General features: G+C 48.6%; 1 protein-coding gene across 1 annotated transcript; it reads left to right on the top strand.

Annotated features, from left to right (window-relative positions):
• Positions 1-4,107: 4,107 nt before the first annotated feature.
• On the top strand, positions 4,108-5,051 carry LOC139269105 (putative nuclease HARBI1). Its single transcript, XM_070888209.1, has 2 exons — positions 4,108-4,645; positions 4,783-5,051. Exons 1-2 carry the CDS (start codon positions 4,108-4,110, stop codon positions 5,049-5,051), a joined length of 807 nt encoding a protein of 268 aa, XP_070744310.1.
• Positions 5,052-24,301: the final 19,250 nt, after the last annotated feature.

Genomic DNA, 24,301 nt, shown 5'->3' with positions numbered 1-24,301 from the left:
ACTCCACGAGAGAGCGCAGACCACCCGAGAGACTTAACCAATAAGATGTTGAGGGGGAGGTGATGTCATGTATGTAACCTCTATGTAACAACACTGCAATACTGTATATACGTAAGAAATGCACACCTTGACCACAGTGGGTGAACTTGTGGGAGACACACCTCACCTGGCCATCCAGGTATACAATGGGAGGTCCCACGCAGGGTCATCACTTCTTTGTCCTGTGAATAAAGGTTCAGGTCATGGAGTGACTTTGTCCATAGAATGTGCCTCGTGTGGATTTGTGGTCTTGTCTAAGGACTTTACAGAGACATCGTTGGTGGTATTTCTCCAGTGACTTGAGGTGACTACTGTACATGATCCATGTTTCTGAGCCATACAGGAGGGCGGGTATTACTACAGACCTGTAGACCATGAGCTTGGTGACAGTTTTAACGGCCTGGTCTTCAAACACTCTTTCCTCAAGTGGCCGAAGGCTGCACTGGCGCACAGGAGACGGTATTGTATCTCATCGTCAATGTCTGCTCTTGTTGATAGGAGAATCTTGAGATATGGGAAGTGGTCCATGTCATCCAGGGCTGTGCCGTGGATCTTGATGACTGCACTGCACTGGGAGTGTCAGCCTAGATTTATGTGCTCAAGCCCCTGGAGTGGAATATGAACGCAAGATCTTCTGATTCAGAGGCAAGTGTGCTACCCACTGAGCTACAGCTGGCACTGGCACTTTCAGCTGATACTAGTGCTGCACTGAGGGGTGCCATATTACTAAGGTTGCTGTTATTTGAATGGAGTTCCTAAACTGAGTCTCCATGCAGAATCTGGAAATTTATCCTTAAAATTCCCATGGCTTTATTAGCAATAAAAAGAGAGGTGTACTGGTCAATGGTCCTCCTTCAGTTCATAGCACTTTCCCCCAAAAATAAGATCAGTTTCTTGCTGTGCACAAAATGGCTGCCACATTTGCCTATGTGAAAACAGTCATTGCGTTATTTTTAGAATGCGCAACTTGCTACCACACTGTTGGGGCAAAAAGAAGATGTCTCTTCCTCAAGGTGGACTCCCTGATATAAGGAATCGACACCCTCCCATCCATATAGCGACCACTGAATCACTCAGACTAAACCTCGGTTAACCGGTTTTTATTCGAACATGCTCGGGAATGTTCCGATGAACACTTCCCCGATCAGAGGTTTTACAATTACAATTATACAGTTTCTCGAGGGGTGCGACCCTCCTACAAAACCACCGATTGGCCGACTGTTCAGACTGGCTCTGAGTGGTTCTCCCCCACCTGTCCGTCTCCCATGGTGTCAACTTTGCCTCAGTTCCTCATGACGTGCTGATTAACTTTGTTTTCCAGGGTGGTGCCTCCTTATCCCTCTCCTAAGAACTCTAGTCAAAACTACCAGTCAATACCATTCTATTCCCATGCTGCTATAATCTATGTTTCTAAACATTTGTGTCCTTGTTCTGTATTGAATATGTACGTTTCCATGAGTCTGTTCTAAGGTTAATCCAACGGATGGTTCATTAACCATCAGGCATTGCTGCTTCCCTCTTCATAACCCAAAGTAAGCGAGTGTATAAGCGTGCTTAACATACATAAGCGAGTTTTAAAAATCGGTCAATATTACAGTCCATACCATAAGACAGAAGAACTCCTGATTCCTCAGAATCTCCTAATACTGATAAGCCCTCTTAATCTGGACCATTTTACCTGTCAGATCAATTCATTACCTTCAGTATCTCCATTTGTGACCCTCGGTCTGCATCCACTCTAGTGACCATTTTTTTATCCCCTTCCACACATGGAGTGGCTGAGGCGAACAACATAATGCATTTAAGGGGAAGCTAGATAAACACTTGATGGAGGAAGGAATAGAAGGTTATGCTGATGGGGTGAGATGAAGTAAATATAGAGGAACGAGGCACATGTGGGACATAAACCACAAACCAGTTGGGCAAAATGGTCTGTTTCTGTCCTGTACATTCTATGTAATTCTATGTAATTATAAAGCACTTTCTTTAAGTTAATTGCTTTGAGATGCTTACTGCTTTGTTATATTTACTGAGAGACGTGTTAAGGCGCTTTATAAATACATGACTTTCTTCCTTGCTTTATGCAATGTCCTGGCTGGTTTCTGAGTTTGCCGATGTGGTATTCACTCCCGGCTGTGATTTATGTCATCAACATCACTTATTTTCTGTGTATAAAGGCAAGGATTTTTAACTGTGGTTCTAACGACCTTTTGTGTTCTTGCAGCAATTTAATTCCAATTGCCAGGGAAAAGGGGTGGTGCTGGTCCAAATCCTGAAGGAGATTAATGCTTTTTAAAAATATCACAGTGTTAGTTATTTAAAATTCAATCCATGACTTTGGGTAAAAGAAAGAAGGTGTACCTTATGTGTGATTTCCATTATAATATAAACCTTGTTGGCAATGTGATTAAAATTGCTCAGGTTATTTTACTGACTGTTTCAAGTTTGCATAATAATTGGGATTTTGCAAGTTGAAAAGGCCGAGATTTAATATACATCTGCGCTGGACTGCATGGGGCTCATCATCATTAGTTCTCATGATTTTATATTAAAAGTGCCAAGGTCCTTTTTAATAACAGTTCACTGTTTTTATGTTGTCGCTGTTGGTTTATATAAAAAACAACATGCAAGTATTGAGATGTATGACATCTCTCGGAAGCATCTTGCAGCAATTCAGTGAGTTGCTTTGGAATGCAGTGACTGCTGTTTTTAATTTATTTATTTGTTTACAGGATGTGGGCGTCACTGGCAAGGCTGGCATTTATTGCCCATCCCTAATTGCCCTTGAGAAGGTGGTGGTGAGCCACAGTGCTGACTTTGTCACAGTGGTTTGGTACAACTGTGTGGCTTGCTAGGCCATTTCAGAGGGCAGTTAAGAGTCAACCACATTGCTGTGGGTCTGGAGTCACATATTGGCCAGATCGGGTAAGGATGGCAGATTTCTTTCCTTAAAGGACATAAGTGAACCAGTTGGATTTTTACGACAATCCGGTAGTTTCATGGTCACCATTACTGATTACTAGCTTTTAAATTCCAGATTTTTAAAAAATTAACTGGATTTAAATAGTGCATCCCAGCTGCCATGGTGGGACTTGAACTCACGTCTCTAGATTATGAAATTCCGCCTCCCGAAAAGGCTACACCGCCGGAAAGCGGCGGCCAAGCAGCGGACTCGAGTGGTCGCCGATTTGCAGTCCAATGGCCGCCACCAGCGAAATTCTCCTCGGGGGTTTCTGCAGCGGTATTGACTTCCGCCCTGTTCCCTCCACTTCCGCTGCGGTCTCGTGCATGCGGCCTTAAAGCGTGCACCGCAGCCTCTCCGCCCCGGAAGCTATATTCATTATAAAAAATCGACCTGCCGCTTGACGGTGCCCCCGACAGCTGTTTGTGTCGGTGCATTGTGCCGGCCGGCTCGAGAGCGCCGGCGGAGGAGAAAGGAGTGTTGCGTGACTCGCCATTTCTTTCTGTCCAAACTTTTTTCGGACTTCCGAAAACTTTCTTAGTCGCCCTGTTCAGATCGGCATTGAATGCTCGTGGCCTGGGGGCCTCAATCTGTACTCCACAGAGGCCTCAAAGTGAAGGTTGAGCCTGCAGATGCAACGGGCTCAATGTTAGCAGGGGAACGCCTTGTGCAGATTGTGTGCGGCAGGGAGGCACGCTGGAGAAGGCAGCGCCGTCAGCAACAGCTCCAGAGGCAGCGGGCAGGGGAGGCAGCAGACATGGCTGCCCAACGCGGAGAAGGGCCTGGAAATGGCGACAGACCTCAAGGCAGAGAGGTTGGCCAGGAAGGAGTTGGTGTGAGGAGGGGGTCAAGTACCCCCTGCACCAGATAGTGGGTGAGATACAAGGCAGGCAGGATGCAGACGAGGCAGATGCCAGCAGCAGCCTGCTGAGGCTGAGGAGCATCAAGAGGATGAGGGAGAAGGCAATTAGCCAGCTGCCATCAGAGGGGCCCAGCACAGACCTGGGGGAAGAAGGCCCTACCGTGCAAGGGTGTACTGACATCAGTTTTCCTTCATGGAGCTCGCAGATGAGCAATGTCTGCAAAGGCTCCGATTCAGGAAGGACATGCTCAGGGAGCTGTGCAATCTCCGGCACCCAGATCTGCAGCCTCAGACAAGGCTGAGGATAGCTCTGAGCATTGAAACCAAACTGACCATTGCACTCAATGTTTATGCAACTGGCTCTTTCCAGTCTGCCACTGCAGACATCTCTAACATATCTCAGTTCTCCGCCCATCGCTCCATCCATCAAGTGACAGATCCTCTCCACAGGAGAAGACTGCAATACATTAGTTTCCCGATGAGCAGGGAGAAGCAGGTGGAGCGGCAGGCCGTATTTGTGCGGATTGCGGGGTGCCCCAGGGTGCAGGGGGCCATCGGCTGCACACACGTCGCACTGAGGGCACCACAAACCCATGCTGAGATGTTTATAAACAGGAAGGGAATCCACTCCCTCAACGTCGAGCTGGTGTGTGATCACCAGCGCAAGATCATGGCAGTCGATGCCCGGTATCCAGGCAGCAGCCACGATGTCTTCATCCTGCGCCAGGGCAGGGTGCCCACCGTCTTATCTGGCCCAAACCAGGATTGTGGATGGCTGCTAGGTGACAAGGGATATCCCCTGTTCACTTGGCTGCTGACTCCCCTTCGCAACCCCAGGACTGCTGCGCAGCAAGCCTACAACGACTCTCATTCAGCCACCTGGTGCATAATTGAGCACTGCATCGGGATCCTTAAGCAGAGGTTCCGTTACCTGGTGGAGTGTTGCAATACTCGCCCGAGCGGGTCTCCATCTTCATAATCGTCTGCTGCATGCTTCACAACCCGGCAATCATGAGGGGCCAGTCACTGAGGGTTGATCCAGCAGTAGCACCTCAGGAGGAAGCACAGGAGGAGGAGGAGGAAAAGGAGGACCAGGAAGCATGTCGCCGGCCACCCAGGAGGCATCATCGCCATCCCAACCCTGCAAGGGAAGTGCAGACCCGTCTCTTTGCTGCTCGTTTCCGATGAGTTAATGCCCACATTACCCTTCATCTTTGCATTTCCATGGCCATCCCAATGAGTCCTTTCAGACATCATTACCCACCGACAAATGATACACCTGCCCAGATATAGGAACACAAAATAAAGATTTATTATAGAATAAAGAAAGGTGCAATAAACAAACACAACATCATTTCTCACCCCTGTGCATTTCATTATAATCCCTCTTATGCAAACCTACCCTACTACACAGTGTCTCCCCTGTGGCTGCCTCATGGGTTTGGGAAGGCTGCTGTGTTTCCTGTGTGGAATCTACAGATGTCCTTCTAGGATGCCCTCGACCAGTTCTGGCTCCGGCTGGAGAGTGGGCAGCACCCTTCTGGGAGGGGTCGGCCTTGACTCAGGCAAGTCAATGGCTTAAAGGCAATGGCAGAGTGACAGGTCTGGGGTCAGGAAGGTGTGATCCTGAGAGAGCACATCATCAGGATCCTGGTCCGAGGATCCTGCGTCACTCCCTGGGACCAGCACAACACCACTACCACCAATCTGAGGCAGCTCAGGTCGGCACTGTGGCACCACACCGGAAGGTCCCCTATGGCCCGTGGTGGACCCAGCCGCGAAGGCAACAGTGAAGTGTCGGGTGGCATCCAGTTCGAGAGTGCCTGAGAGCAGCCAAAGTCTCAAAGCCACCAGAGATGACAGCAGTAAGATGCTTCATGGCCTGTTGCCCAGAGTGCATGAGTATTCTGAGCTTCCAGGGCCGCGGCCACCCTCCCCAAACCAGCAGTGATACGCTCATTCCCTCACGCCTGTGCTGTAATGGCAGCTGTTACATCAATAAAAAGTCGCGGCATCACAGCTGGATCCGCACGGTCTCTCTGGGAGTCCACCATCGCCTGCACACTGGCAATGATGGGCTCCATGGTGTGCGCAGAGCTGTCCACAATGCGGGAGGAGGACTCCTCTACGCTCCTGACCACTTCCGACAGCCTGTCCGGCACCCTTGCCACTGCCCCCAACATCTGGGAATGCATGGCCTCCACCCTTCTTTCATAAGCCCCAACATCGATGGGCTCGTCTGAGTCCTCTTCAGCAGAACTCCCATGCGGACTCGTCCCCCGGAGAGATGGCACCCGAGGTTCCCTCTGCCCGGCACCACGCTGCAGCCCGCTAGGCCCCGGTGCATCACCCAGTGCAGACCCCTCTGTTATGTCTAACAGACCTGACTGTGTACTCCCAGTATCTGAGCTGGCGCGTGTGACTGTGGGAAGCAGTGACACAGTGCTGACAGCAGTGTTCCCCTCTTCCTCTGCCTCATCTGACATGGCACCAACAGATGGAGTGGGCTCCAGGCTCCCATCCACGCTCCAGTCCCCAATGTCCTCCAGGGTGTCAGGATGGCCGTGGCTGTCATTGCCCTCTTGGCTGTCCTCCAGGCCTCGCCTCTCAGTCTCTACTTCATCCTCTCCCTGGCCTTGGCTGCCACTGCCCTCATGCTGACGCCGGCATTGCCCTCCCACTCGCTCCAGCGCTAGGACCCTCGGCTTGGCTCTCACTCGGCCTCTCCTCTGCAGGCATAAATGGCACAAGGGCTGCTGTGAGGGGAAGGTAGGAGATTGACCCATGGAGGCTGCAACTTGAACACTTTCAGAAGGAAAGGCACAGTAGGTGCTTTCCGGGAGGGATAGCATTAAAGGAGGGCCTCACTTACCCATGCAGCCCACAGCACCATCGGCAGTACCGGAGACCACAGGGAAGGCAGCATGTCCACCCACTAGCGCCTGGACCCGCTCTTCCAATGGTGTGAGGAGCTGTTTGTCAGCCTCGCCACCACCAATCCTCCTTTGCTCCATTCGGTTGTGAGCAACCTTGGCCCGCAAAACAAAGAATGGTTGCTGAATAGCAGTGTCATGAGGCATCAAAAATGAGTGCACAAGTGTGTGTCCCTGACATGCAGCTGTAACTATGACATGAAGGGGAGCCTTCATTGTGAGAACACCCACATATATATATATGTATAGAGGCCTCAACAATGAAATGCTGCTTCAGTGACTGTTATGTATGCAATAAAGGTTCAAACCGAGTACTGCTTAACTAAGCAAGATACATCCTTGGCTCTACTTTATTTAGGCCCAAAGTGCCTGACTCTCAAAACGGCTGACCTTTTATACCTGAGCAGCACCATGTGCATGCTGCTCAGTGGCCTCCAACAATGACGCCATCTGGTGGCTACAAACAGAATGTACATACATGACAGTGACTATATAATGAAGGTGGGAAATGAGAGAAGGATGAAGGGGAGGCTCGCAGATGGAAGGTCAGCAGTTGGTGGAAGAGGTACTCACTTTCATCAGACAGATGATGTCGTTCATCCTCTTTCTGTATTGGGTTGGGGTGCGATCATGAATGGAGGTCCCTGAGACCTCCACAGCTATCTCTCTCCACGCATTAGTAAAAACTTCCAGAGTTGGTGTGCCTGCATCGGGGTACAGGACTCGCCTCATTCCCTCCACAGTCTGCATCAGTGTCTCCAGTTCTGCAACAGGAAATTGGGTTGCCCTCCTTCTTACTGGTGCAGCAGCCATGACCTTAACTGAAAGGCCTTCCCTGCTCCAGGGCCTAGCTGCAAACCATTCTGTAAACAGCAGTGCAATTAATAACTAGTTAACCTGTTTCTTTTCTGTTGTAGGTTGAGGGAGGAATGGTGATGAGGGAGTGGGTATTCTTCGAAAAGGTCTTTCCTTTTACATGTACCACCAACAAAAACCTGCATTTATATAGCGCCTTTAACATAGTTAAACCTCCCAAGGCACTTCATAGGAGCGTTATCAGACAAAGTTTGACACCAAGCCACATAAAGAAATATTAGGATTGATCAAAGAGGTGGGATTTAAGGAACATCTTAACGGAAAGGTGGAGCAGTGTAAGGAGGGAGTTCCAGAGCCGAGGCAGCTGAAGGCACGGCCGCCAATGATGGAAGGATGCAAATCAAGGATGCATGAGAAGTCAGAATTGAAATTGAAGGAGCGCAGAGATCTCGGAGCGTTGTGGGGCTGGAGGAGGTTACAGAGATAGGGAGGGGTGAGGCCATGGAGGGATTTGAACACAAGGATGAGAATTTTAAAATTGAGGCATTGCTGGATTGGTGGCAATGTAGGTTGTCAAGCACAGGGGTGATGGGTGAACGGGATTTGCCGCAAGTTCGGATACGGGCAGCAGAGATTTGGATGAGCTCATGTTTCGGGAGGGTGGAAGATGGAAGGCCAACCAGGAGAGCATTGGAATAGTCGAGTCTGGAGATGGCAAAGGCCTGGATGAGGGTTTCAGCAGCAGATGGGCTGAGGTAGGGGGATAGATGGGCGATGTTACCAAGGTGATGGAGCAGATGTCAGGAAAACTGATGTCAGGAACTTCCTTATCGAAAGAATGATCAAGACATGGAATGGACTACCAGGTAGAGCAGTGGAGGCAACAACCTTGGACTCATTTAAGAAATGGTTGGGTGCCGTAATGGGGCCTCTATTGATGGATGAGCTAAAATAGCTGGAATTGCCTTCCACACCTGTAGTGATCTTGTGCTCTTTACATGCCGCTGTGTAAAACAAAAAGCACAAAAATAAAAATGTGAACAAACCTTCAGCTGAAGTTGACAGGTGCTTCTAATGAGCCAAACGATGGCTTCAATGATGAGGAATGCGCTTTGACGATAATAGCTGAACCACTGCATTTGGCAAGAACTCTGCAGGAATTGAATCAAATTACACGCCGGTAGTTAAATCGATGCCAGGTACCATGATGCTCCTGGGAGGCGTCCACAGCTGATACCACCAGAACACGTCGATTAAAATGAATGCCTTCTGGGCTCAAGAGGGGAGACCATCAATTATGGGTTTGTTTGAAATGAAAGTTAAAAAAGGAGGCTTGCCAAAGATTTAATATTTTACACTGGATGCTCTCTTCCCCGTTAAGCTCACGCTGTAACCTGATACAATCTGCAGTAACTCAGGCATAAGGTCAAATTGAAAGAACGAAAAATGGCACAAAAAAACTAAGTAAACGAGAATAAATGTTCAAGAACAGAACAATGGTCGAGTTATTTTCCGGTGCTCCACTTTCAATGTATAATAGATGTTCTGGTTTTCGGCATTTTTCAATGCTTGGACTTCCCTGTCACATGTGTCTCGTAGTGATCAAATGCTATCCTCTCCTCAGTCTGTCCTTGCCACACAGCACTGCCCCCCAGACATTAAGGTCTATGGCACGGCCCTGGACAACATGGACCACTTCCCTTATCTCAGGAGCCTCCTATCAACAAGAGCAGGCATTGACAATGAGACCCAACACCACCTCCTGTGCGCCAATGCAGCCTTTGCCGCCTGAGGAAAAGAGTTTTGAAGACCAGGCCCTCAAAACTGTCACCAAGCTCATGGTCTACAGGGCCATAGTAATACCCGCCCTCCTGTATGTCTCAGAGACGTGGACCATGTACAGTAGACACCTCAAAGTCGCTGGAGAAATATCACCAACGATGTCTCCGCAAGATCCTACAAATCCCCTGGGAGGACAGACGCACCAACATTGGCATCCTCGATCAGGCCAACATGCCCAGCATTGAAGCACTGACCACACTTGATCAGCTCTGCTGGGCAGGCCACATAGTTCGCATGCCAGACACGAGATTCCCAAAGCAAGCGCTCCACTTGGAACTCGTCCAAGGCAAACGAGCCAATGGTGGACAGCGGAAACGTTACAAGGGACACCCTCAAAGCCTCCCTGATAAAGTGCGACATCCCCACCGACACCTGGGAGTCCCTGGCCAAGGACCACCCTAAGTGGAGAAAGTGCATCCGGGAGGGCGCTGAGCTCCTCAAGTCACCGAGAGCATGCAGAAATCAAGCGCAGGCAGCGGAAGGAGCGTGCGGCAACCAAACTCCCCGCCCACCCTTTCCTCCAATCACTATCTGTCCGACCTGTGACAGAGACTGTGGTTCTCTTATTGGACTGTACAGCCACCTAAGAACTCACGCTAAGAGTGGAAGCAAGTCTTCCACGATTCCGAGGGACTGCCTATAATGATGACATTCATCTCAAATCTGCAATGGCTCACGGTTCTATAAGAACAAAAAAAACAAAATACTGCAGGTGCCTGAAATCTGCAATAAGAACAAATAATTGCGGAGACACTCAACAGGTCAGGCAGCAATCTGTGGAGAGAGAAACAGAGTTAACATTGCAGGACGGTGACCTTTCGACAAAACATTTCTATAGAGCCTTTTACATACAGAAAGGAGATTAAAGCCACAGGAAGCTTACATCCTAGATTCACCAGGATGATGCCACGCATGGGAATCTATAGTTATTAGGAGAGACTTGAGATACTGGAATTATTTACACTGGAACAGATAAAGTTAAGTGGAGATTTAGAGGCTGAAATTGCCCAGTTCTGTGCCTTACATTAGCACCTCTGGGGGGAGCTGATGGGACGCAAAACTGTTTTTGCCAGGGGGAGGGAGGATGCTAGCAGCTTCTGTGTAATTGTGCGGAGTTACTGGAGGCATGAACACCGTAGCGATGTGCCTCGTGAGGAGCGCCCCGGAAAACCGCGGCTCTATCGCCGTGCGCGGCAATCCCTTTGTGCCCCGCGGCGACCCCTATCCGCCCCGTGGTGGGAATTGCCTAGTGTGGTGTGAGGGCTGGGCCCTCGCGGGTCGCGTACCGGGCCCACCTCCGCTTCTGGGACGGAAGTTAAAGGGGAGGAGCACTACGCCACTCACAGCCATTTTTTTTCCTTTGGCCGACTCACTGGTCGGCCGGTGCTCCAGCGATGTCGCGTGGTCTGGGCCGTGATCGTGCAGTCCGGCACTCTGTTTGGGTGCTGGGTAGTGGCCATGTCACCATGCAGCCCTGGTGGTACAGTGGAGGCCATCAAAAGGGCCTGCAGAGTGCGCAGCATCCCTCCCCTTTAACGGAAGTGGAGGGGCGTTGAAACGCATCAGCGGTACGCGGAGAAGCCACGTTGCACTGCCGATCCCGCCAGAGTAGCGCTCTGGATACCACGTCAACAGGAAGTGAAGCGCGCGACATTGAGACACGACTGTGAGGTGCAGGAAGTCCTGTCCCAACATGGTAACCACCCCCAAATGGGGTGCAACCCAATTTCGTCCCTTAATAAAGGCTTTTTTTTCAAATGATGAAGGGTCTTGATAGAGTGAAAGGGAAAGACTATTTTCCATGGGACATCTGTGACAAGCGATCATCGATTCCAAATTATTACTAAGAAGATGAGGAAAGAAGTTAAGAGAAACTTCATTATACGAAAAGAAAGAAAGACTTGAAATTATATAGTGTCTTTCATGACTTCAGGATGTCCCAAAGTGCTTTACAGCAATGAAGTACATTTTAAAGTGTAATCACTGTTTTTAATGTAGGAAACACAGCAGCCAATTTGCCCACAGCAAGATCCCACAGATAGCAATGTGATAATCATCAAATAATCTGTTTAATGTGATGTTGGTTGAGGGATAAATATTGGCCAGAACACCAGGCAGAAGTCTCCTGCTCTTCTTCAAAATAGTGCCATGGGTTCTTTTACATCCACCCGAGAGGGTCTCATCCTAAAGCTGGCACATTCGACAGTGCAGCATTCCTTCGATACTGCACCAGAGTGTCAGCCTAGATTTTGTGCTCAAGTCTGCAGAGTAGGACTTGAATCCAAAACGTTTTGATTTAGAGGTAAGAGTTCGACTAACTGAACCATCGCTGACACCACCGAGTGATGCTGAATCATGGAACACTCTGCCACAGGGACTGGTTGTAGTACAGTTATATCTCTCCAGTCCGGCACCTCCGGGACCTGACCGGTGCCGGAACAGAAAATTTCCTGAACCACGGGAGGACTCACTTACCAGCACCAATGGACAATGCCCGGGCTCCTGTATGTTGAGTGCGTGCCACAGCAGCCTGTGGATGGTTCCCTCAGCACCCGCGCACACACTCACTGACTGATAGACGCTCCCAGCCAATCGCCGAACACACTGGCTGATCAGCCGTTGCAACTGATCGAAACTTAAAAAAAATAAACGCTCCTCTCTCACAGGCCCAACTAATGCCGAACCACGGATGTTTCCTGATGAAAGAGTCCCAGACTAGAGAGGTACAACCATTACGCCAGTGCACCAGCGCAGCCTTCGGCCGCCTGAGGAATAGAGTGTTCGGAGATCAGGCCCTCAAATTTGCCACCAAGCTCATGGTCTACAGGGCTGTAGTGATACCCGCCCTCCTGTATGGCTCAGAGAGATGGACCATGTACAGTAGACAGCTCAAATCGCTGGAGAAATACCACCAACGATGTCTCTGCAAGATGCTGCAAATCCCCTGGAAGGACAGACGCACCAACGTTAGAGTCCTCGATCAGGCCAACATCCCCAACATCGAAGCACTGACCACACTCGACCAGCTCCATTGGGCGGGCCACATTGTTCGCATGCCTGACACAAGACTCCCAAAGCAAGCGCTCTACTCGGAACTCCTACACGACAAGCGAGCCCCAGGTGGGCAGAGGAAACATTTCAAGGACACCCTCAAAGCCTCCTTGATAAAATGCAACATCCCCACCCACACCTGGGAGTCCCTGGCCAAAGACCGCCCTAAGTGGAGGAAGAGCATCCGGGAGGGCGCTGAGCACCTCAAGTCTCGTCGCCGAGAGCATGCAGAAAACAAGCGCAAACAGCGGAAGGAGCGTGCGGCAAACCCGACTCCCCACCCACCCTTTCCTTCAACCACTGTCTGTCCCACCTGCGATAGAGAATGTAATTCTCGTATTGGACTGTTCACTCACGTAAGAACTCACTTTTCGAGTGGAAGCAAGTCTTCCTCGATTTCAAGGGACTGCCTATGATAATGATGATGACAACCTGTAGTTCTTTTTTTTAATGTAAATTGGATAAGTATAAGAAGCAGAAGAAGTTAGAGCTGTGGCGAGGTTGTGGGGCAGTGGGATTAGTTCTGGATCTTGCTTACAGAGAGTTGGCACGGTCTCCATGCTCTGAATGGCCTATTTCTGTCCTGTAAAATCTAATGGAGACTAAAAGCAATTTCAATGAGTCATGTTTAATAATAAAATTCATCCATAATCCCCAATCTAAGGCGTGTTGCTGCTTTGTTAGTTAGAAAGTGATCAAGCAGCTTTAAGAATTTCCTTTGTAGGGTTTCCCCAGTGGCTCAAGTGTGCCCAGTGTGTGGTGGGATCTTATTGATGAGGTGATTAACTGTCAGATAACAAACTGCAAAATGTTCTTTTCAAATGTTCAAAATTATGAGGGGTTTTGATGGAGTAAATAGGATTAAACTGTTTCCACTGGCAGGAGGGCTGGTAACCAGAAGACACAGATTTGAAGATCAGGTAAAAGCAGCAGGGGGCAGAGGAGGAGAATTTTTTTTTTTACAGCGCATCATTTCTATCTGGAGCACACTGACTTAAAGAGTGCTGGAAGCAGATTTAATGGTTACTTTCAAAAGAGAATTGGATATGTACGTGAAAAGGAAAGTTGCAGGTCTATGGGGAAAGTGCCGGGGGAGTGGGACTGCTTGGATAGCTCTCTCAAAAGAGCCGGCACAGGTTTGAAAGGGTGAATGGTCTCCTTCTGTGCCGTATCATTCTGAGATTGCAAGAATAGGAAACCCCAGTCTCCGCTGGATTAGGGGTATGATTGTGCCTCTGGGAGTGCGTGTGGGCATTTGGTGAGGGCAGGGTTGGGTTTGTCTGCAATGTCTTTTTTTGAATGGTGAGAGATTGGGAAATGCTCATGTTCAGAGGGATCTAGGTGTCCGTGTACACAAATCACTGAAAGTTAACATGCAGGTACAGCAAGCACTTAAGAAAGCAAATGCTATGTTGGCCTTTATTACAAGAAGATTTGAGTGTGAGAGGAAAGGGGCTGGAAATTCGGTATTGCCTGCGATGCCGCAGGGGCGCTACCTTGAGGGCCGGGCGATGTCTAACGCCTCAAAGAGGGATATTCAGTTGTATCGCCCCCAAGAGGAGAGTGGAGCGCTAGGAGAAGCGTTCCACACTCCTCTTCCGTTGCTAACAGAGCGATAGCACAGGAGGCCTACTCAATTTTTGTCGCTAGGGTGCTGCCATCCTGGCGCCCAAAGATGAAAAATAAAATCCTGTTGAAAAATTCAATAACCCTCAACCACACTTCCCCACTACTGCAACAAATAAATACAAGTCGAAAAAGTGAAATTTCAGCACTGACCTTGCACTCGGGACAGTATCACCCCAGGATCGTCGCTAGATCGACCGCTTTCCCCTGCCAGTTTCAGCGCCAGGTGCTACGGCAGGCAAAAGGCTCAATTTTGCAAACGGGGTGCTACGGGGGGGGGGGGGGGCGCGTTGCACACTCGGTGATGTCACAGAGTGCGCGGCTCGAGCGAGCGCAGAGTAAGCTGTCAGCGCCACCACTAACCCTTCACTGAAGTTCGGGGCAGGAGCTGACAGTCCGGTGCTCCAGTGGGGTGATAACGGGTGGCGCTCCCCCAAGATGTCTGACTGCAATTATATCATCATCATAGGCAGTCCCTCGGAATTGAGGAAGACTTGCTTCCACTCTTAACATGAGTTCTTAGGTGGCTGAACAGTCCAATACGAGAACCACAGTCCCTGTCACAGGTGGGGCAGATAGTCGTTGAGGGAAGGGGTGGATGGGACTGGTTTGCCGCACGCTCCTTCCGCTGCCTGCGCTTGGTTTCTGCATGCTCTCGGCGACGAGACTCGAGGAGCTCAGCGCCCTTCCGGATGCACTTCCTCCACTTAGGGCGGTCTTTGGCCAGGGACTCCCAGGTGTCAGTGGGGATGTCGCACTATATCAGGGAGGTTTTGAGGGTGTCCTTGTAACGTTTCCGGTGCGCACCTTTGGCTCGTTTGCTGCGAAGGAGTTCCGAGTAGAGCGCTTGCTTTGGGAGTCTCGTGTCTGGCGTGTGAATGATGTGGAGTGCCCAGCGGAGCTGATCAAGTGTGGTCAGTGCTTCAATGCTGGGGATGTTGGCCTGGTCGAGAATGCAAATGTTGGTGCGTCTGTCCTCCCAGGGGATTTGTAGGATCTTGCGGAGACATCATTGGTGGTATTTCTTGAGTGTTTTTGACTCCATCCCGCAGCATGGTACCCGCCACCGCTTCAGTGAGACCCCAACACTGCACGAGGTAGAAAAAGCCATAAGACAGCTAAAAAACACCAAGGCTACAGGAGCGGATGAAATCCCTGCTGAGGCACTGAAGTACGGTGGAGAGGCACTGCTGGCACGAATACACAACCTCATCTCTCTCATCTGGAGGGAGGAGAGCATGCCGGGAGATCTCAGAGATGCAGTGATCGTGACCATCTTTAAAAAAGGGGACAAGTCCGACTGCAGCAACTACAGAAGAATCTCCCTGCTATCAGCCACTGGGAAAGTCGTCGCTAGAGTCCTCCTCAACCGTCATTTCCCCGTGGCCGAGGAGCTCCTCCCAGAGTCGCAGTGCGGATTTCGTCCCCTATGGGGCACAACGGACATGATTTTTCTGCAGGAAAAATGTAAGGATCAGCGCCAACCTTTATACATGGTCTTCTTCAACCTTACAAAGACCTTTGACACTGTCAACCGCGAGGGTCTATGAAGCGTCCTCCCCCGTTTCGATGCCCCCAAAAGTACGTGACCATCCTCCACCTTGCTCCACGACGACATGCAATTATATTGGGCACTGGTGAGACCACACCTGGAGCATTGTGTACAGTTTTGGTCTCCTTACCTAAGGAAGGATATACTTGCCATAGAGGGAGTGCACCGAAGGTTCACCAGACTGATATGTTGGGATGGAGGGATCATCCTACGAGGAGAGATTGAGCAGACTAGGCCTATATTCTCTCGAGTTTAGAAGAATGAGAGATGATCTCATTGAAACATACACAATTCTCACAGGGCTTGACAGGGTAGATACAGGGAGGATGTTTCCCCTGGCTGGGGAGTCTAGAACCAGGGGTCACAGGCTCAGAATAAGGGGTCAGCCATTTAGGACTGAGATGAGGAGAAACTTCTTCACTCAGAGGGTGGCGAATCTTTGGAATTCTCTACCCCAGAGGGCTGTGGAGGTTCAGTCTTTGAGTATATTCAAGACAGAGAGCGATAGATTTTTAAATAACGGAATCAAGCGATATGGGGATAGTACAGGAAAGCGGAGTTGAGGTAGAAGATCAGCCATGATCTTATTGAATCGGGGAGCAGGCTCAAAGGGCCAAATGGACAACTCCTGCTCCTATTTCTTATGTTCTTATGTACCCCAGACTACTGACACTCACTGTCAAGCAACAGACACGAATAATGAACTTAGATCAGAAAAGGTTGCAACGTTTTTTTTTAAAAGAACTTTTTTGCCAGTTTCGTTATCTGAACGTTACTCATGCATCTATGTTCAGATTTTACTCCAAAGGTTTGGGTATTTATGTAAAAGGCATTCAAATCCTCCTGTAATGGAGTATGTAGCTTTATATTAATCATTAGACTCTGTTAATAATCTCTGTAGTATGCATTATCACTTGACCTTTTAATTTCTTTGTAAGTGAGGTAACATTAATAGCAGAAGTTTGCTTTTAATTGCTTAGGCCAAGGAAGCATATAATTTCTGCACAGGTTGAAGACTTCCATTTTTCTATATGTAAACCCTAATTTATAATTAATCATTGGATTTTTATCCCTTTAATGCTTTATATTAAACCTGCACTGTTTCTTTCTGACGTACTGTGCCTCCTGTTCCTGTGGTGAAATCACCAGGTCCTGTCTTGTGATTTTGACATGAGCCATATTAAATTAGTCTCTCTCTTTATTTTCCCAGTGTCCCCAGCGCCCAGTTGTCATGTTATTTAGAATTATTCTGCAGTCCCACCCCGAGATATTGAACCGTTTTACTGGCTCCGCCTAACACCTGTTAGAGAGGAAAACAAAACAGCAAAAGCTGCAAAATCTGACGTTCAAACTGACATATAGTACATTGCTGTTTGTGGGACCTTGCTGGGACTTTGTTGGGCAAATTGCAGTCACATGAAATGTAGTTACAGGAGAGGAATAAAGAGAGTGAAAGAAAGAATGGACTGAGAGAATGAAAAGATACAAAAGGGAAAAGTAAGAACTAAAAACAAAGAGAAGAGGACATTGTAATTCAGTTGTGTTTGGAAATTGTTGTACTATTTACAACACAGAAACTGGCCTTTCTAACAGGTCTGTGCCGGTGTTTATGCTCCACACGAGCCTCCTCCCACCATACTTCATCTCATCCAATCACCATATCCTTCTAGTCCTTTTTCGCTCATGCGTTTATCTAGCTTCCCTTTAAATGCATAGAAACATAGAAACATAGAAAATAGGAGCAGGAGTAGGCCATTCGGCCCTTCGAGCCTGCACCACCATTCAATAAGATCATGGCTGATCATTCCCTCAGTACCCCTTTCCTGCTTTCTCTCCATACCCCTTGATCCCCTTAGCCGTAAGGGCCATATCTAACTCCCTCTTGAATATATCCAATGAACTGGCATCAACAACTCTCTGCGGCAGGGAATTCCACAGGTTAACAACTCTCTGAGTGAAGAAGTTTCTCCTCATCTCAGTCTTAAATGGCCTACCCCTTATCCTAAGACTGTGTCCCCTGCTCCTCGACTTCCCCAACATCGGGAACATTCTACCCGCATCTAACCTGTCCCGTCCCATCAGAATCTTATACGTTTCTATGAGATCCCCCCTCATCCTTCTAAACTCCAATGTATAAAGGCCCAGTTGATCCAGTCTCTCCTCATATGTCAATCCTGCCATCCCGGGAATCAGTCTGGTGAACCTTCGCTGCACTCCCTCAATAGCAAGAACGTCCTTCCTCAGATTAGGAGACCAAAACTGAACACATTATTCCAGGTGAGGCCTCATCAAGGCCCTGTACAACTGCAGTAAGACCTCCCTGCTCCTATACTCAAATCCCCTAGCTATGAAGGCCAACATACCATTTGCCTTCTTCACCGCCTGCTGTACCTGCATGCCAACTTTCAATGACTGATGTACCATGACACCCAGGTCTCCTTGCACCTCCCCTTTTCCCAATCTGCCATCATTCAGATAATATTCTGGCTTCACGTTTTTGCCCCCAAAGTGGATAACCTCACATTTATCCACATTATACTGCATCTGCCATGCATTTGCCCACTCACCTAACCTGTCCAAGTCACCCTGCAGCCTCCTCGCGTCCCCCTCACAGCTCACACCGCCACCCAGTTTAGAGTCATCTGCAAACTTGGAGATATTACACTCAATTCCTTCATCCAAATCATTGATGTATATTGTAAAGAGCTGGGGTCCCAGCATTTGTGCTATTCGCCTCAATCACTCCATGTGGCAGCGAGATCTACATTTTCGCCACTACGTCTGATCACAAAGACGGCATCTCCGACAGTGTAGCTCTCCATCAGCACTGCACTGGTGTTAGGACTGGATTATATGATCAAGTCTCGAGGAGTGGGGCTTGAACCCACAGATTTCTGACTCAGAGGTAAGGGTGCCACCAAGTTAGCAAAGTCAGGATTGTGAAATGCACATATGATCAAAACCTGTAACTTGTATTCAATTCTTTCCACTTCTTTGTCTTAATAATTAAATCCTGTGTTGAACAATATATTTTAATTTAAAAAAACAGAAAATGCTGGAACTAATTAATGCCTGGAGTTTATTTATGCCCCAATAATAAAATGTTCCTGTTAAGTCTTGAATAAAGCATCTGACCAGATACTGTGAGCTCAAAGTAAGGTGTGACCGTAGACCGTAGTCCCTCTCCAGCGTGTGAGGCCTCCTTATGCACAGGTGCTCCCAAGGGATTGCGGGATCCCTTGGGACTTCAGGGGATGAGTCCTCTGGTGGTTAAACAAGGTATTTACAGGTTTACATATATAACACCACTCCCGCCAAAGTCAATAGTGTAACTATTTACAATCTGGGGCCTTCCTTTCCCTGGTTGATCGTCTCGGTGCAAATGTTGGTTTTGGTGAGTCGTTTGTTGGGCCCTCGCTGGGCTGCTGGACTGCTGTGCAGCTGGTCTTGCTGGGCTGCCTGGTGTGGTGAGTCCTGCTGGGCTGCTGCAGGTGATGGGCTCTGCTTCGTGGTCGACCGCTGGGTCAGTTGCCATTTATGTGTGTGTTGGAGGGTCATAAAAGGTAGAGTCTGTTGTAGATTGCTCTGGATAGTCCATGAATCTGAGTTTGGTTTGCTCCAAGTGTTTCCTGTAGGTGAGTCCATTTGAAAGTTTGACCAGAAACATCCTACTCCCCTCTTTGGCCACGAAAGTGCCGGGAAGCCACTTGGGACCTTGTCCATAGTTCAACACAAATACAGGATCATTAATCACGATTTCGCGTGACACATTTGCATGATCATGATATGTACTCTGTTGAAGCCGCCTGCTCTCTACCTGTTCGCGTAGATCAGGGTGGACTAACAAGAGCCTTGCCTTAAATGCTCTTTTCATGAGCAGTTCAGCGGGGGAACCCCAGTGAGTGAGTGGGGTCTTGTGCGGAAACTAAGCAGGACTCGGGATAGGGAAGTCTGCAGTGAACCTTCAGTTACCCTCTTCAAGCTCTGCTTGATTGTTTGCACTGCTCTCTCTGCCTGACCATTGGACGCTGGTTTAAACGGGGCAGATGTGACATGTTTGATCCCATTGCGGGTCATGAACTCTTTGAACTCAGCACTGGTGAAGCACAGCCCATTGTCACTCACAAGGACGTCAGGCAGGCCATACATGGCAAACATGGCCCGCAGGCTTTCAATGGTGGCAGCGGACGTGCTCGTCGACATTATCTCACATTTAATCCATTTGGAGTACACATCTACAACCACTAGGAACATTTTTCCCAAGAACGGGCCTGCATAGTCGACATGGACCCTAGACCATGGTTTGGAGGGTCAAGACCATAAACTTAGTGGCACCTCCCTGGGTGCATTGCTGAACTGTGAACATGTGTTACATTTGTGCATGCAGGACACTAAGTCTGCATCGATGTGGGATCTGGCAATCGCTTTCATCATTACGATGCCTGGGTGGGTGCTGTGGAGATCATTAATGAAAGTGTCCCTGTCCTTTTTAGGCACCTCTACCCGATTACCCCATAGGAGGCAGCTGCCTGTAGGGACATTTCATCTCTGCGCCGCTGGTACGGCTTTATTTCCTCCTGTATCTCTAATGGGACACTAGACCAACTCCCGTGGAGCACACAGTTTTTTTTACTAAGGACAGGAAGGGATCCTGGCTCATCCAGGTTCTAATCTGTCAGGCAGTAACAGGTGATTGCTCACTCTCGAATGTTTGCATTACCATAACTAAATCTGCGGATTGTGCCATCTCCACCCCTGTGGTGGGCAATGGCAACCTACTGAGAGCACTGGCACAGTTTTCTGTGCCTGGCCTGTGGCGAATGGCGTAGCTGTATGCGGACAACATGAGCGCCCATCTCAGGATGCGGGCCGATGCATTCATATTTATCCCCTTACTTTCAAAAAAGAGGGATATTAGTGGCTTATGGTCGGTTTCCAATTCAAATTTGAGCCCAAACAGATATTGATGCATTTTCTTTACCCCATAAACACACGCTAACGCTTCTTTTTCGATCATGCTGTAGGCCCTCTCAGCCTTAGACAGATTTCTAGACGCATAAGCAACTGGTTGCAATTTCACAGATTCATTAGCTTGTTGCAATACACACCCGACACCGTATGACGACATTTCACATGCTAGTACCAAACGCTTACATGGATCGTACAACACAAGCAATTTGTTTGAGCATAACAGTTTTCAAGCTTTCTCAAAGGCATTTTCTTGGCTTTTACCCCATAACCATTCATCTCCTTTACGCAGTAGAGAGTGCAGTGTTTCTAATAGTGTGTTAAGACCCAGTAAGAAGTTGCCAAAGTAGTTCAAGAGTCCTAGAAACGACCGCAGCTCCGTCACGTTCTGTGGTCTCCGTGCGTTCTTGATTACCTCCGTTTTCGAATTGGTGGGCCTGATGCCGTTCGCCGCGATTCTTCTCCCCAGGAATTCCTCTTCAGGTGCCAAGAAAACGCACTTCAAGTTTTTTAACCTGAGCCCCACACGATTAAGCCGACTAAGAACCTCCTCCAGGTTCTGTAGGTGCCTGACAGTGTCCCAACCTGTAACCAAGATGTCGTCCTGGAAGACCACGGTGCACAGGACCGACTTCAGCAAGCTTTCCATGTTCCTCTGGAATATCGCCGCGGCTGATCGAATCCCAAACGGGCATCTGTTGTAAATGAAGAGCCCTTTGTGCTTGTTGATGCAGGTGAGGCCCTTCGATGATTCCTCCAGCTCCTGCGTCATGTAGGCCGAGGTCAAGTCCAGCTTCGTGAATGTTTTTCCTCCCACCGGCGCCACAAATAGGTCATCTATCTTTGGTAGCAGGTATTGATCCTGCAGGGAGAAACAATTATAGTTACTTTGTAATCACCACAGATTCTGATGGTGCCGTCTTCCTTGAGCACTGGAACAATCGGACTGGCCCACTCGATGAATTTGATCGGCGAAATGATGCCCTCTCATTGCAGCCTGTCCAGCTTGATCTCCACCCTCCCTCTCATCATGTACGGTACCGCACTCGCCTTGTGATGGATGGGTCGTGCCCCTGGAATCAAATGGATCTGCACTTTTGCTCCTTGGAACTTCCCGATGCCCAGTTCAAACAGCGAGGGGAACTTGTTTAACACCTGAGCACATGAAGTATCGTCGACGGACAAGAGCACTCGGACATCGTCCCAGTTCCAGCGTATCTTTCCCAGCCAGCTCCTGCCATCACCCGGTACCACCCAGAGTGGTAAATTGTGCACCGCTCCATCGTAGGAGACCTTTACAATAGCATGATTACGGTAATCAGTTCCTTTGTATACATTCTCAATTTGGTACGAATGGGAGTCAGGACTGGCCTTGAAGCCTTGCTGCACCACAATTTATTGAAAGTCTTTTTGCTCATTATGGACTGGCTTGCGCCCGTGTCCAGCTCCATTGACACCGGGAGTCCATTTAATTCAACCTTCAGCATTATCGGGGGACACTTCGTGGTAAATGTATGCAACCCATATACCTTTGCCTCCTCAGCCTGAGGCTCTAGTTCATCACGATCTGTCGTGGATCTGTCCTCCTCTGCAACATGGTGGTTTGCAGGATTAACAGGGTTTGCAGCTCACCAGCACATACGTTGGAGGTGTCCCATTGTTCCTCAAATGTATCCTTTGAAGTGGCATGAATGGAAACGATGATCACCCCCGCAGCGCCAACAAGGTGTTAATGGCCTTGTATTTACCACCCTTGATGGTGGATTCTGAGACATCTGCAGACGTGCAGCTGCAGGCATGTGAGGCCTGCCCTATATGTTACGATTCAAAAACAACATTACTTTATTCACAGAACTTGCAGCAGCACTCGTGTGCTGAGAGATTTGTTTGGTATTGTCATTGGTGGCAATGAATGCCTGGGCTATCGCTATTGCTTTACTCAAGGTTGGGGTCTCTTCAGTCAAACGTTTGCGAAGTATTACTTCATGGCCAATGCCAAGTAAAAGAAGTCCCTGATCATGTGCTCCAAGTGTCCTTCAAATTCGCAATGTCCTGCAAGGTGCCTTAGCTCTGCGACATAGCTCACCACTTCCTGTCCTTCAGACCCCTTGTATGTGTAGAACCGATACGTCGCCATCAGAACGCTTTCCTTCGGGTTTAGATGCTCCTGGACCACTGTGCAAAAATTATCATACGGCTTCTCTGTGGGTTTCGCTGGAGCGAGCAGATTTTTCATGAGGCCATATGTTGGTGCCCCGCAAACAGTGAGGAGGATCGCCCTTCGTTTGGCAGCGTTCACTTCTCCTTCCAGCTCGTTGGCCACGAAGTATTGGTCGAGTCGCTCCACAAAGGTTTCCCAATCATCTCCCTCCGAAAATTTCTCCAGGATGCCCACTGTTCTCTGCATCTTTGCGGTGGGGTTCGTCATCTGTATCTCGTTGCCAGTTGTTAAGTCTTGAATAAAGAATCTGACCAGATACTGTGAGCTCAAAGTAAGGTGTGACCGTAGTCCTTTATTACAGGTCTCCAGAGTCCCTCTCCAGCCTGTGAGGCCTCCTTATGTAGAGGTGCTCCCAAGGGATTGTGGGATCCCTTGGATCTCCAGGGGATGAGCCTTCTGGTGGTTAAACAAGGTATTTACAGTTTTACATATATAACAGTTCCAATTGAATATATACCAGTGTCAAACCCAACAAGAGGGTATTTAAACAAACGCAAAATGCTGCGGATGCTGGAATCTGAAATGAAAACAGAAAATGCTGCAAATCTCAGCAGAGGAAACAGAGTTAAATTTCAGGTCTGTGACCCTTTGTCGGAACTGGAAAAGTTCGAGATGTAACAGATTCTTAAGAAAGTGCAGAGGCAGTGAAAGGGCGGGGGAAGGAAAGCACAAAAGGGAAGGTCTGTGATAGGGTGGAAGGCAGGAGAGATTTAAGAGACAAAAGGGATGATGGGTAAAACTGAGATCGTAATGGAACAAGTTGAGAAACAAAGGATGAGTCTAGATGGGGTGTGAATGGCAGAATCATCACCAGTTGCCAAGGGAAGGAGAAAAAAAAGGGAGAGGGTTTGTGAAATAAAGGGAGGAAAGGGAACAAAATAGGGGCAGCGGTTATGGTCCGAAATTGTTGAACTCATTGTTGAGACCAGAAGGCTGTAAAGTACCTAAACGAAAGATGAAGTACTGTTCCTCGAGCTTGCATTGAGCTTCATTGGAACAGTGTAGGAGGCCGAGGATGGAGAGATCAGAGTGGGAGTGGAGAATTAAAGTGACAGGTGACCAGAAGCTCGGGGTCATGCTTACGGACTGAACGAAGGTGTCCTGCAAAACGGTCACCCAATCTGCATTTGGAAACATAGAAACATAGAAAATAGAAGCATTGGTAGGCCATTCGGCCCCTCGAGCCTACACCAGCATTTAATACGATCATGGCTGATTCTCTATCTCAACACCATATTCTCGCTTTCTCCCCATACTCCTTGATGCCTTTTGTGTCTAGAAATCTATCTATCTCCTTCTTAAATATATTCAGTGACTTTGCCTCCACAGCCTTCTGGGGTAGAGAATTCCATAGGTTCAACACCCTCTGAGTAAAGAAATTTCTCTTCATCTCGGTCCTAAATTTACTGCCCCGTATCCTGAGACTGTG

Source organism: Pristiophorus japonicus, chromosome 8 (assembly GCF_044704955.1).
Source record: "Pristiophorus japonicus isolate sPriJap1 chromosome 8, sPriJap1.hap1, whole genome shotgun sequence".
NCBI classification, from domain to species: Eukaryota; Metazoa; Chordata; class Chondrichthyes; family Pristiophoridae; genus Pristiophorus; species Pristiophorus japonicus.
Note: the sequence above shows the minus strand (reverse complement) of the source record. Positions and strands in the feature narration are given on the sequence as shown.